This window comes from Camponotus floridanus, unplaced genomic scaffold (assembly GCF_003227725.1).
Source record: "Camponotus floridanus strain SB8 unplaced genomic scaffold, Cflo_v7.5 scaffold193, whole genome shotgun sequence".
Lineage (NCBI taxonomy): Eukaryota > Metazoa > Arthropoda > Insecta > Hymenoptera > Formicidae > Camponotus > Camponotus floridanus.
Genome location: NW_020229318.1, coordinates 212,163 through 225,494, shown reverse-complemented (window position 1 = coordinate 225,494; position 13,332 = coordinate 212,163). Strand labels below are relative to the sequence as shown.

The 13,332-nt window shown below is 45.4% G+C and overlaps 1 protein-coding gene across 1 annotated transcript; it reads left to right on the top strand.

The window, feature by feature from the left end:
* The first annotated feature begins 2,459 nt into the window (after nt 1-2,459).
* Nucleotides 2,460-3,245, top strand: LOC112637690. Its single transcript, XM_025407896.1, has one exon. The coding sequence runs from the start codon at nt 2,460-2,462 to the stop codon at nt 3,243-3,245; it is 786 nt and encodes a 261-aa protein (XP_025263681.1).
* Nucleotides 3,246-13,332: the final 10,087 nt, after the last annotated feature.

The following is a 13,332-nucleotide window of genomic DNA, read 5'->3' as shown; positions in this document are numbered from 1 at the left end:
GTGCTGTAAATGATATTCTTTACGATGCGTGCAATAAATAATTATTTTTATTCCATCTATGATTTTATTTCTTTCCTTCCATACGAATAGTCGACAATTTTTCTCAATACGCTCCGCTAAAGATGTAGAAAAATGCTGAGGTAGATGAGACGCGATGCTCTACAGAGCGATCCCGAAAAACCTTCCGTCTTTAAAATGACGTATTCCTGACACTATTCTAAGACAATTTTTTCTTTACCAAAATTTGATTTGAAGCGTAGTTTTTGAGTTATAAGCAAAAATAGTTAGTAAATCACGCGTCGGGTACAGGAGGCAGGCAGGGGCGGCCCGGCGCGCCGTGAGCGCGGGCGCAGCTGATCGCCCGACAGGCGATTACCACTGCATGAGTCACTAACTATTTTATCTTATAACAATAAAATTATGCTTTAAATAAAATTTTGGTAAAGAAGAAAATGTCTTAGAATTACATCAGGAATACGTGTTCCTTAAAATAATGTTAATTATTAAAAGTTATTCCGGATCGCCGACCGTCGAACATTGTAATCAGCTGATTGCTACATGCGATGTGTGTATGGCGGAGTGTGTACGTAAAAGAGAGAGGGAGAGAGAAAGAGAGAGAGAGAGAGGGAGGAAGGGTAAGAGGGACAGACATTCACACACTCGCACGCACGTACGCATACACTTTTTTCTCTCTCTCTTTCTCTCTTTTACAACACTCTGTCATTTAGTCACTCATTCTCTCACTCACTCACTTACTCACCTGCTTACTTATTGCTCACTCACCTGCTGCACGATTATTAGATCGCTGCACCGCTGATTGTTAGAGATGCGCGACATATCGAAACTTTCTCACTTCGAAACACTCTTACACTCGATTGACACAGATTACGCGATAAGGAGTACTGTTTATTACTCACTCGATTCACATCGTTTTATCGAGACTAAAAATTACTTTAAAAGAAACGCGAATGCGAGAGAACACATGACTCGACGCGAAGCGACGGACCGCGGAGACTGCGCGACCACGAGGGTTATATGTTGCCAGAAACGCGACACGCGACATCTAACAATAAACGCCTTGCGCGTGGCGCGTGATTGACGCGAGATAAGACGAACAATCGACTAAAACCTTCTCATTGCGAATGCGATAGAAAACATGAAACGTATAATGACGTACAAATCAAGAATACTACGACATGCTGATGGCACTTGGCGAGTATCACGGGCAGCAGAATCCTGCTGCAAGAAGATACGCCGAATTATATCCAAACCGAAGACATCCATCGGGTCATGTCATAGCAAACTATGAAAAGTCTGCGACCACAACCGGTTAAGAGACACGGAACGCCGGCAGCGCGGGCACGCGGCAGCCCGGCTTTCTCGCAAGCGCGCGGGCACGCGGCAAGCTGTGCACCTAGTACAGGGCACCTCGCCAGGCGGCACACGCCAACTGTGCTTTTCCCGTAATTAGGAAACAATAAGCGGCGGATATAAGGAGGACCCCCGCAGAGACAAGACACTCTTGTGATTATCGCATTAGAAACGCGCCTCGTGAAGATTGAAGATAGCAGCAAGAACGAGCATCCAGCTTTGGAAAAGAAGAAGAGACCAAGACAATACCACGGCGGCGAAGGAGAACGCGCCTCCTCTCCCAGAGGAGATAACCGTCCGGAAGAGGACGCGACCGGCATCTGTGCTCACGGGCCGAAGGAGCCACAAGGAGTCCGCAGGGCCACCCGCGGCACTCCCGCTGTCCCGAGGCGGCTCGACCACCAGAGGCCCACACTCGGGCGAGGCCTCCCAGGAATTTTGGCCCCGGAAGATAATCCTCGGGGTACGAATCCCGGCTTCCTTAAAAGACGAAAGGAGGAAGATAGTATACGACCCGTCGCTGGCCCGATCAACGAGACCAGGAGAGCGCAAGCCAAGAGCGTCGTAGTCTTCCACCCCCGGGACGCAAAGAGACCGAAGGCCGTCCTCAAGCCGAGGCCGAACACTCCGTTTCCGGTCTCACCAGGGTCCGTACCACCAGGGTCCGCACCAGTCGCCGCGATACCCTGGTATACGCCACCCCGGATCTCACCGGAACCGCTCGCCGTACGGGACCCCTGATTGTCGAGGAGACAGGAGGGGCTCCAGACAACGGCCACGCAGACTAGACAGGAGGTGCTCCAGACGACGGCCACGCAGACTACCAGGGAGACAAGGGAAGTGTCGACGCAGACCGACGCCATTCCTGAGGGATCAGCTCGCCACCGGGTCCGAAACGCGGGATCGCAGACCACGGAACAACACCGGCATCACAGGCGATACTCCCTCTATCGACATTATCGCCGATCTTATGTATGAAGGAGAAATAAATATTACTTATACCGTATTACCGTGTGATTATTGAGTACGAACCTGTCATTCCCTGCGGTTCCTTACAAATTGGTGACCCCGACGCACACGGTAATAAAATGGAGAACGAGGCAAGAGAAATCGTTCATAAAGTGGCGGTTAAGATTCCCCCTTTCTGGAGCGACGAACCAGAGTTATGGTTCGCACAGCTAGAGGGACAATTCATACTCAGCGGCATAACACAGGACTCTACAAAATACTCCTACGTCCTCTCCCAATTGGATTCCCGCCAGATAAAAGAGGTTAAAGACATAATAACGCAAACCCCCGAAGCGGACAAATATGAAACCATAAAAAGAGCCCTCATCCAACGAATGTCAATCTCTCAGGAGCAGCGGATACGGCAGTTATTAGAACTAGAGGAAATCGGCGATCGAAAACCCTCGCAATTTCTACGACACCTGCGCACATTAGCAGGAGAAAACGTGCCTGATTCTCTCTTGAGAACACTCTGGCTTGGGAGACTTCCCAATCAAATGCAGATGATTCTCGCAACCTGCACCGAGGATCGCCTCAATGAAGTAGCTGAACAAGCTGACCGCATCCATGAAATGTCATCAAGGGCCGTCGTAGCAGTAACTGATGCCCCTAAACCAAGAAAGTCTAACCCAACACTGGAAAAACAGATCCAGGCCTTAGCGAAACAAGTGGCAACCTTAACCACGCGTCTGGCAAGAGGAAGAGCGAAGGAAAGAGATTCAGACAGAAGGAGCCGAAGCCGAAGCCGAAGCAAAGAATATAATAAAAATCACTGTTTCTATCATAATAGATTCGGCGAAAAAGCAAAGAAATGCACGCAACCATGCACTGACAAAGACTCGGAAAAAGACCAGGGCAGCCACTAATGGCGGCCAGTGGCTCCGCTCCAATACCCCGCCGCCTCCATGTAACATGCCGAGCAACCAAAGAACGTTTCCTCATAGACACAGGCTCCGATGTAAGCGTACATCCCCGCTCGATGACAACAGGACATACATTGCCAACGAATTACGAGTTATTCGCAGCAAATGGTTCTCTGATCACCACATACGGATGGATCACGCTACAACCAAACCTAGGACTACGACGTTCATTTCCATGGCGATTCATCATAGCAAACGTCACATCACCCATTATCGGAGCAGACTTCTTAAGCTACTACCATCTCCTACCGGACTTACAAAAAGGAGTGCTGGTGGACGGGAAAACAGAGCTACACATCAAGGGTACAGCAGAGACAGGATCCATTGAGTCAATAAAGGTATTGACAATCGAAACCAAATATCATCGCATCGCGGAATTTCCCGAGATTACAAGAGCTACAACTAGGGCGCGGACCATCAAACACTCCACCGTGCACCATATCGTAACTACAGAGGGACCACCGGAGGCATGCCGCCCTCGTCGACTAGATCCGAATAAACTAAAAGCAGCAAAAGCAGAGTTCAACCTCCTGCTACGAGAGGGGGTTATACAAGCATCAAAAAGCCCTTGGTCAGCCCCTCTACACATGGTTCAGAAGAAAGAAAACGCATGGAGACCTTGCGGAGACTACAGACGCCTGAATGCAAGGACAGTACCAGACCGCTACCCGATCCCGCATATAGAAGATTTCTCGCAGACTCTCCATAACAAAAGGATTTTCTCAACATTGGACCTAGTTCGGGCGTACAATCAAATTCCTGTGCATCCAAACGATATACCAAAAACAGCAATTACTACTCCCTTCGGTCTCTTCGAGTTCCGATACATGCCGTTCGGTTTACGCAATGCGGCACAGACATTCCAACGCTTCATAAATGAGATTACGAGTGATTTGGAATTCTGTTACGCTTACATCGATGACATCCTGGTGGCCTCCAGCAACGAAGAGGAACATGAAGAACATCTACGCAAACTCTTCAAACGGTTGGAAGAAAACGGTATTCTGTTAAATCCCACTAAATGCATCTTCGGAGCTAAACAAGTACTCTTTTTAGGATACGAAGTTTCAGAAAAAGGGACACAACCCCCGCCAGACAGAATCAAAGCAATAGAGAGTTTTCCTAAACCACAGAACATACAACAACTGCGCCAATTCCTGGAGACGCTCAATTTCTATCGAAGATTCATCCCCGACGCTGCAAAGGAACAAGTACTACTAAACGATGTACTCAGTGGTCCAAAGATCAAAAAGAAATCACCAATTACCTGGAACAAAGAATTAGATGAGGCCTTCCTGAAATGCAAAGAAAGCCTTGCCAGGGCAACGATGCTGGCACACCCCAAACTTGAAGCAGAGATCACACTCACGACAGACGCTTCTGACAGAGCAATGGGTGCGGTGATTCAACAACGGAACGGAGAAGAATGGCAGCCATTAGCCTTCTTCAGCAAAAAGTTCAACCCAGCGCAGCAAAAATACAGCCCTTATGATACAGAGCTATTGGCGATTTATGCCGCCATTAAGCATTACCGCCATATGCTCGAAGGAAGAGACTTCACAATCTTCACGGACCACAAACCAATCACATACGCCTTTCAGCAAGACCCACGGCATAGCTCACCAAGGCAGACGAGACATCTACAGTATATCGGACAATTTACTACCGATATACGACATAGGAAAAGACAATACTATCGCCGACGCATTGTCAAGAATCGAAAAGATCCAGGAATCAGTGAACCTAGAGAATCTAGCAAAAGCACAAGAAGACGACACTGAATTACAAGAATTAATAAATAAAGACTCAGCACTGAAGCTGCAGAAGATACAAATTCCTGGGACGAATTCCACACTATATTGTGACACAACGACACCAATCGCAAGACCGTTCGTCACAAAGGAATACAGAAGACAAGTATTTCAATCGCTACACAGCCTGTCACACCCAGGGACCAAAGCTACAGCGAAATTAGTTGCAGAACGTTACGTATGGCCAAGAATAAAAGCGGACTGCCATCAATGGACACGGGCCTGTATCAACTGCCAGCGAGCCAAGGTACAGAGGCACAATCGGACACCTCTCGGCAGTTTTAAGACCCCTTCAAAACGGTTCGAGCATATACATATAGATCTGGTCGGACCTCTACTCATTTCAAAAGGCTATAGGTATTGCCTCACGGTGATCGATCGATTTACCAGATGGCCCGAAGTTATACCGGTAACAGACATATCCGCAGAAACAGTAGCACAGAATCTATTCACCCACTGGATCGCAAGATTCGGCACACCTGTTCGGATCACAACGGATCAAGGAAGGCAGTTCGAGGCCGACTTGTTCCGACAATTAACCAAAATAAGGTACAACGCAAGTGCATACAACGGCCTATCACCCTGCAGCAAACGGCATGGTAGAACGCCTCCATCGCCAGATAAAGACAGCAATAAAATGTCACGCAACAGAAGCATGGACAGAGATACTGCCAGTAGTCATGATGGGGATCAGGGCAGCCTTCAAAGAAGATCTTCACGCAACATCGGCAGAATTGGTATATGGAGAAGCAATAAGGCTACCCGGAGAATTCCTTCAAGAATCACAGGACACAACGGAGAACTCAAATGATTTCATACTCCGACTCAAGCAAACTATGAAAAGTCTGCGACCACAACCGGTTAAGAGACACGGAACGCCGGCAATCTTTGAGTACAAAGACCTGGAAAAAGCATCACACGTGTTCCTCAGGCATGACGCACCAACACGGGCACTCCAATTATCGTATAGCGGCCCGTATGAAGTCCTAAACAGAACAGAAAAGGTCTATAAGTTACGGATCAACGAGAAAACCGTCCACGTAACAAAAGACCGATTAAAACCAGCATACATATTAGCAGAGGAACTAGCCCAAACAAAAAAGCAAATAGAACCCCGAAACGCTCCAACGGTTCCAAGAAATCAGGAAACACCGGTACTCACAGAAATCAAAACAAGAAGTGGGAGAACTTCACACAAGACGGTACGATTCCAACCATCCTAGTAAAATACAACGAAGGGGGTAATGTGGCGGCACACGCCACAAAAGACGTTTCGCGAGAGCGCATTGACTCGGCGCGAGGCTTTCTCGCAAGCGCGCGGGCACGCGGCAGCCCGGCTTTCTCGCAAGCGCGCGAGCACGCGGCAAGCTGTGCGCCTAGTACAGGGCACCTCCACCAGGCGGCACACGCCAACTGTGCTTTTCCCGTAATTAGGAAACAATAAGCGGCGGATATAAGGAGGACCCCCGCAGAGACAAGACACTCTTGTGATTATCGCATTAGAAACGCGCCTCGAGAAGATTGAAGATAGCAGCAAGAACGAGCATCCAGCTTTGGAAAAGAAGAAGAGACCAAGACAATACCACGGCGGCGAAGGAGAACGCGCCTCCTCTCCCAGAGGAGATAACCGTCCGGAAGAGGACGCGACTGGCACCTGTGCTCACGGGCCGAAGGAGCCACAAGGAGTCCACAGGGCCACCCGCGGCACTCCCGCTGTCCCGAGGCGGCTCGACCACCAGAGGCCCACACTCGGGCGAGGCCTCCCAGGAATTTTGGCCCCGGAAGATAATCCTCGGGGTACGAATCCCGGCTTCCTTAAAAGACGAAAGGAGGAAGATAGTATACGACCCGTCGCTGGCCCCATCAACGAGACCAGGAGGGCGCAAGCCAACGAAGAGCGTCGTAGCCTTCCACCCCCTGGACGCAAAGAGACCGAAGGCCGTCCTCAAGCCGAGGCCGAACACTCCGTTTCCGGTCTCACCAGGGTCCGTACCACCAGGGTCCGCACCAGTCGCCGCGATACCCTGGTATACGCCACTCCGGATCTCACCGGAACCGCTCGCCGTACGGGACCCCCGATTGTCGAGGAGACAGGAGGGGCTCCAGACGACGGCCACGCAGACTAGACAGGAGGTGCTCCAGACGACGGCCACGCAGACTACCAGGGAGACAAGGGAAGTGTCGACGCAGACCGACGCCATTCCTGAGGGATCAGCTCGCCACCGGGTCCGAAACGCGGGATCGCAGACCACGGAACAACACCGGCATCACAGGCGATACTCCCCCTATCGACATTATCGCCGATCTTATGTATGAAGGATAAATAAATATTACTTATACCGTATTACCGTGTGATTATTGAGTACGAACCTGTCATTCCCTGCGGTTCCCTACAATGGTGATAACCATATGGACATTGACAATCTAGATGAATCAGACGAGGATGGTTCTGATGTAGAAATAGAACTCTTGATAGACAGTGCTTACGATAGTGACAATAGTGATGCTGAACTAGTACAACAGAAACAGCGACATTTAGACTTACCCGAAATATTAACATTAAACGAGGCAACAAAGATATGTTATATTTCCTATTTTTACATGGAAAATGGATCGCGGTATTGCGCTCACTGCTTTCTGAGACTATCGGAATTGTTTCTGGAAACTACATCTGTTCGGCAACATAGAATCACAGCTTATTGCAATAGATATAATATGTCGTGCAAAGAGTGTAGGAAATCTCTACTTCAAATACTGCCGTGTAACATGTGGCCCATTTGCACACATTAAATAAATGGATAACATTGTAAGTATCTTTCCATTTGTAATATGACAAAAAGTATCCAAAAATAAATTATTAAAATCTAATGAAATATGTGTCTTTTATTACAGGAGCGGCCCTCTCAGCCTAGCGCATCGCCTCCTCAGCCTGGCGCATTACCCCCTTAAACTTCCCGGAGCGACCCCTTAGCCTTCCAGGAGTGACCCCCTCACCCGGCACACCGCCCCCGCCATTAATTTTATTATATATTTTATATATAATATCATTATATTATATCATTATATTATATTATTTTTATATTATATCATTATATTATATTATTTTTATATTTTAAAATTTTATTATTTTAATCTTAATTTTAAGTACAATTATATTTTATATTTTATTATTATTTTTATTTTTATTATTATTAGATACACACACACAAATATGTATAAAACACATACACATTTTAAAATAAATTTTATATATATTTTAATTAAAAAAAAAAACTAATTATTTATGCGCCTCTCCTTGCGTTCCCATCCCTCTCGTCTCTCTTGCGCTAGTTGTAAGAATTTATCGTTCTCTCTATCATACTCGTTAGTTGTAAGTCTCGCGATATTATTGTTCTCTCTTGTCGTTTTCGCGCTATCGTTCTCTCTCGCACGCGTTGTCTTTGCGCTATTGTTCTCTCTCTTTCATATACTCGTTGCTCACTTACCTTTGCGTCGTCCTTCTCCCACCTATGCGTCGTCCTTGTCTCACGATGATGCCATCATTCGCACTCGTAGCATTATCCTTTTCCCACATGTAGCGCTGTCCTTCTCACACCATCGTCTTCTTTCCGCGGATTCCCCTTCACCGCGCGGACTCGCTCGTCCATCGCTCGCGCCGTGGATCCCCCTTCGCCTTGCGGACCCCCTCGTCCATCGCTCGCGTCGCGGATCCCCCTTCCCCGCGCGTGACGTCACTCCCCCCGCACCGCGGTTCCCCTTGCGCCTCACCCCCCCTGAGAGGACCTGAGTTAGAACTAACATAGTTTCACTACTATCGCGTTTTGAAAATTGATAAAATGGAGGAAGATATCATATTGGAAAGGCAATTTAAACCGATTACCGAGCCTTTAAAACAGCTTGTCGAAAATACTGTGGAATCTGATGCGTTAAAAATCGAACCGTTGAGTTTGACGTTTGGAGAGAAGCACGAGGAAAAAATAAAAGAGCCAAAGCAAGCAATAAAGCGAGCACGGATAAATATGCCGATAAACGATTCACCGATATATTCGACACCGAATCGATCAAAGCGAAGGAAGCAATTTTCTAATATGGCTACTGTTTCTACTGCGATAAAAGTACAATCGCGTCAAACAATACCATCCACGTCCGTCGAAGAAATTTACGAGATCACACCCGATTCGTTTGTAACCATCGATCCGACACGAATTAGAAACGTCCGAAGGTCAGAAAACGTTCCGAGAGCATTTTGGTCCACTTGCGCAAAAATATATAGGAGATATTATGAGTGTTGATAAAAGAAGAACATGGATTATGACTACGGTGTTAAATTTATTAGTGATTTGATTTTTAAAAAATTTTCCAATCATAAAAAATATACTCGAGACGATTTGTATAAATATCAAAGTATATTAAATATATTGTAACAAATGCGTATAAGCGCGACAACAAAGTTAATAATCCTATTAAAACTAATAAAGGATACAAGTATAAATATATAATTGCGCCATTATTCCCCGATAGAAAGAAAGACGTATACACGTGCCACGCATCATGACGCTAAGCGACAACCTGATCGATTACGTGCATTGGAACGATCCCAATGAATTGGTGGATCGTTTGCGATTGCTGGACGCCTCGCGTCGAGCCGGCAACAATGCTCAGGACAATGAAATATTGTCAATTATCGAAGAACTTCGCGAGGCTGGCATTATTATAAATTAAACTATGCGTCGGCGATACGTGTCATTCAATCAATGTTCTCGGTACCGAAATGTCGATTAATAAATTTGGATTATCGCTGGAACGTCGAACAATTTGTACTATGAATGAAATGGATTATTGAGAAATTACGTTCGCGATAACGCTCTCTGCCAGACTACTACCGGCTTTGACGCAAGGTCGCGGAAGATGCAACGCGTAGTGCAACCGGAAACTGATACCGACGCTGTCAACAAAGGATAACGTGGATAAACTTTTGAGAGATCGACAGGGAGAAATTGAGCAAAAAATTATCGCGCTCGAAACAAACGTGCAGGTACTGCGTTTAATGATAGATGAGATAAAGAATGTGCTGGGATATGCAACATCTGACTTGGCACAGTAAGCGTGATATACAGATATACTAATATCGCATATTAATTATGCCTCGATCAAACGTGCAAGAGAATAAAAACACCTCCGAAAAGCGACAATTAGTCGAGGAATTACATGCTCCGCCGAGAAGAAATTTTCCACGAAGACGCGTCATTGTACGCGGATACGACGATCTGTGGCAGGCGGACGTGGTGGACATGCGTTCGTATTCTCGACTCAACAAGGGTCATAAATACATACTCACGGTTATCAATGTGTTGAGCAAGTATGCGTGGACCGTACCGCTCAAGGGTAAGAGCGGGAACGAAATGTCCGAAACGATCGCAAAGATTATTAGAGACGACAAAAGGTGTCCGAAAAATTTTCAAACCGACAGAGGAAAAGAATTTTACAATTCGAGTGTGCAGAAACTCATGAAGAAACACAACATTAATCATTACTCGACATATTCCGTTATGAAAGCCTCGGTCGTGGAACGATTCAATCGTACTTTAAAAAACAATATGTGGAAAATGTTTACGCTGAATGGAAATTACAAATGGATCGACGAACTATCTCGACTCGTTGCAGAGTACAATACGCGAAAACATCGCACCATCGGTATGAGACCTGTCGACGTCACTCCGGCGATCGCCGAAAAACTTTTAAATACGGTGTATAGCAACGTAAAAATTGCGGCTCCGGCAAAATTTAAAGTAAGCGATTCGGTACGCGTGAGCAAATACAAGACCATCTTTGAAAAAGGTTTCACACCTAATTGGACGACCGAAGTGTTTAATATTATCGAGGTGCAGAAAACTAATCCCGCGACATTCATACTCGAAGATCCGCGGGGAAATCCCGTCGCTGGAGGATTCTACGAATACGAGTTACAACGCGTTGCCAATCCCAACGTATATCTCGTGGAAAAAATTTTACAAAAAAAGAGTGACGAGGTTTACGTGAAATGGTTGGGAATGGATAAATCATACAACTCTTGGATCCATAAAAATAATGTATTGTAAACATTTATTGAAACATAAAATATGCGTATAAAATATATTAAAATATAAATATAAAATGTACAAAATATAAAAATATATACATGGTTATGTACAAATATATACAATATAAATATATACAATTAATAAACGAAATATACATTTATTTACAACGGTATCCGATAATGTCCCCACGGTAATGTATCGGTGGTATCGGGTACGATATACCGCTTGTCGTCGTACTCTCTTCGTTCAAGCACTGCGTGTAATCGTTGAACGTTATCGTTCTCGCGACAATGTTGCTCTTTACGCCTTTAACTTTCTTCGTATCTTTTTTCCCATTCACTCGTAACGCGTACATTTTTGCTCTGAGCCCGACGAATTCGGTCATTATGGCACCGTTGCTTTTGTCCTTCATCAGACCCGGTACCTTTTTATTTACAAGCGGTATACCGTATACATTGTCCACCGCATAATCGCTCGTGTCGACTCTAACAATGTCACGCTTCATATTCTCATATACATTCGCACACTCGATGTGATATACGAGACTGTCTGTATCGGTGTACATTACCCGGCATTTGTCGCGATACATTGGCGCCATATACTCGTGATGAAATTCGTACAAACATGTCTTGGATATGTCGAGGATGCACATACCCACGTAAATCGGTTTGTAGAATTTCACCTTGAGTTTACGCAATTCCACAGCGATTAAGTTTTCTGAAAAAACGCTTCTGCTGTGGAAATTTGGTTTCGCGATCATCGCCTCTGCGCCGTACCGACCGTCCCACTTTGTTAATAATTTTACATCGACATGATTGCGCACATTTTCCATCGTTTTACCAAACACCGCATTATTCATTAATTTATATAAATTTTTTTCGAAATCATTTTTAGCCAATGTTCTGAAATGTGTATTTAATTCTATATAATTTTGAAGCCAGGGAGATTGTGAAAACTGTAAAATTCGATGTATTTTTGTTACACGAAGGCCATGCCGCGTACACTGCTGCAGGTTGCGGTAGTGTATCACTTCTTATCGTATAACGTTGCAAGCAGTTTGAATTCCCGCTTGCCAGGTGGTTTGTCGCGTGTCGGGAAAAATGGTAGATCAGTGTGCGCATCGTGAAGATGTTGCGGGTACTCGAGGTCTACTTCGAGGATATAGCCCGTAGAAGAATCTAGCGCGATGGATGATACGTCAAAATTTGACACATCGTCGACCCATCTTAAATCAGCATAGGGCAGCGGTTGACACGTTGCCAATCCGTACAAATTATTCACATCAAAGTACATCAAGTACGATGATGGTTTCGATGGATCACACGACTCCATGTGCTTATTAGCGCGAGCGTATCTACCCGAACATTGGCTCAGACCGCCGCGTATACCATGTTCGATAAACATAATTATGTCGATGTCTGTAAGCAACTCGAACGTGATCTTTGTATGCTTCAACATGGCGTCCCACGTGTATCCGGGGAGAGTATAATAATACGCGGGGTCGAGTCTGTAACTTTCGATACATTTATCTCGAAAGTTTTCGAAAATGTCGGCTAATAACAAGACATCAATTTTGAGGTACAAGTCGCTATATTCGCTAGCGTCCGAATAGAGAATCGTGTCCAGACGTTCTCGGCGTGCGCGTAATCGCTCTCGGATACAGTTTCACCGGTCAAGGAAAACTGCAAAACGATTCGCGCGGTGGTAAACGCGTATCATGCAACCTGTCGACGGAATCGATGTATTCGTACAGTAATACACCTTTTCGCGTTAACAAATTGAAATTTTCTGTTGATAAATTTTGAAATTCCGATTTTAAAATTTTGAGTTTATCTTTGTCTAAAAATGATGCCAATTTATCGAGACTCGATGCGAGAAGTTTGTATGAATCGATGAAACGTAATTTTATTTGATTCTTCTTCTTCTTTAAGATCAACACTTTTGGTAAACGAAATATATTTTTCCTTGGTTATCGGTAATAACTCGATTTTCCCTTCGAACGCTGTGGCTATTTCCTCGATAATAAAATGAGAATCGTAACCGGATAAATTGTGAAACACTATCGGAATACAAAAAGAATCTTTATAATTTAGATTACAATTTGAGTGTGCAGGATCTCTGTACCGCCCGGTCAGATGG

Coding starts and splice junctions, on each gene's coding strand:
- LOC112637690 (XM_025407896.1), top strand. CDS start 2,460: ATGGAGAACGAGGCAAGAGAAATCGTTCATAAAGTGGCGGTTAAGATT.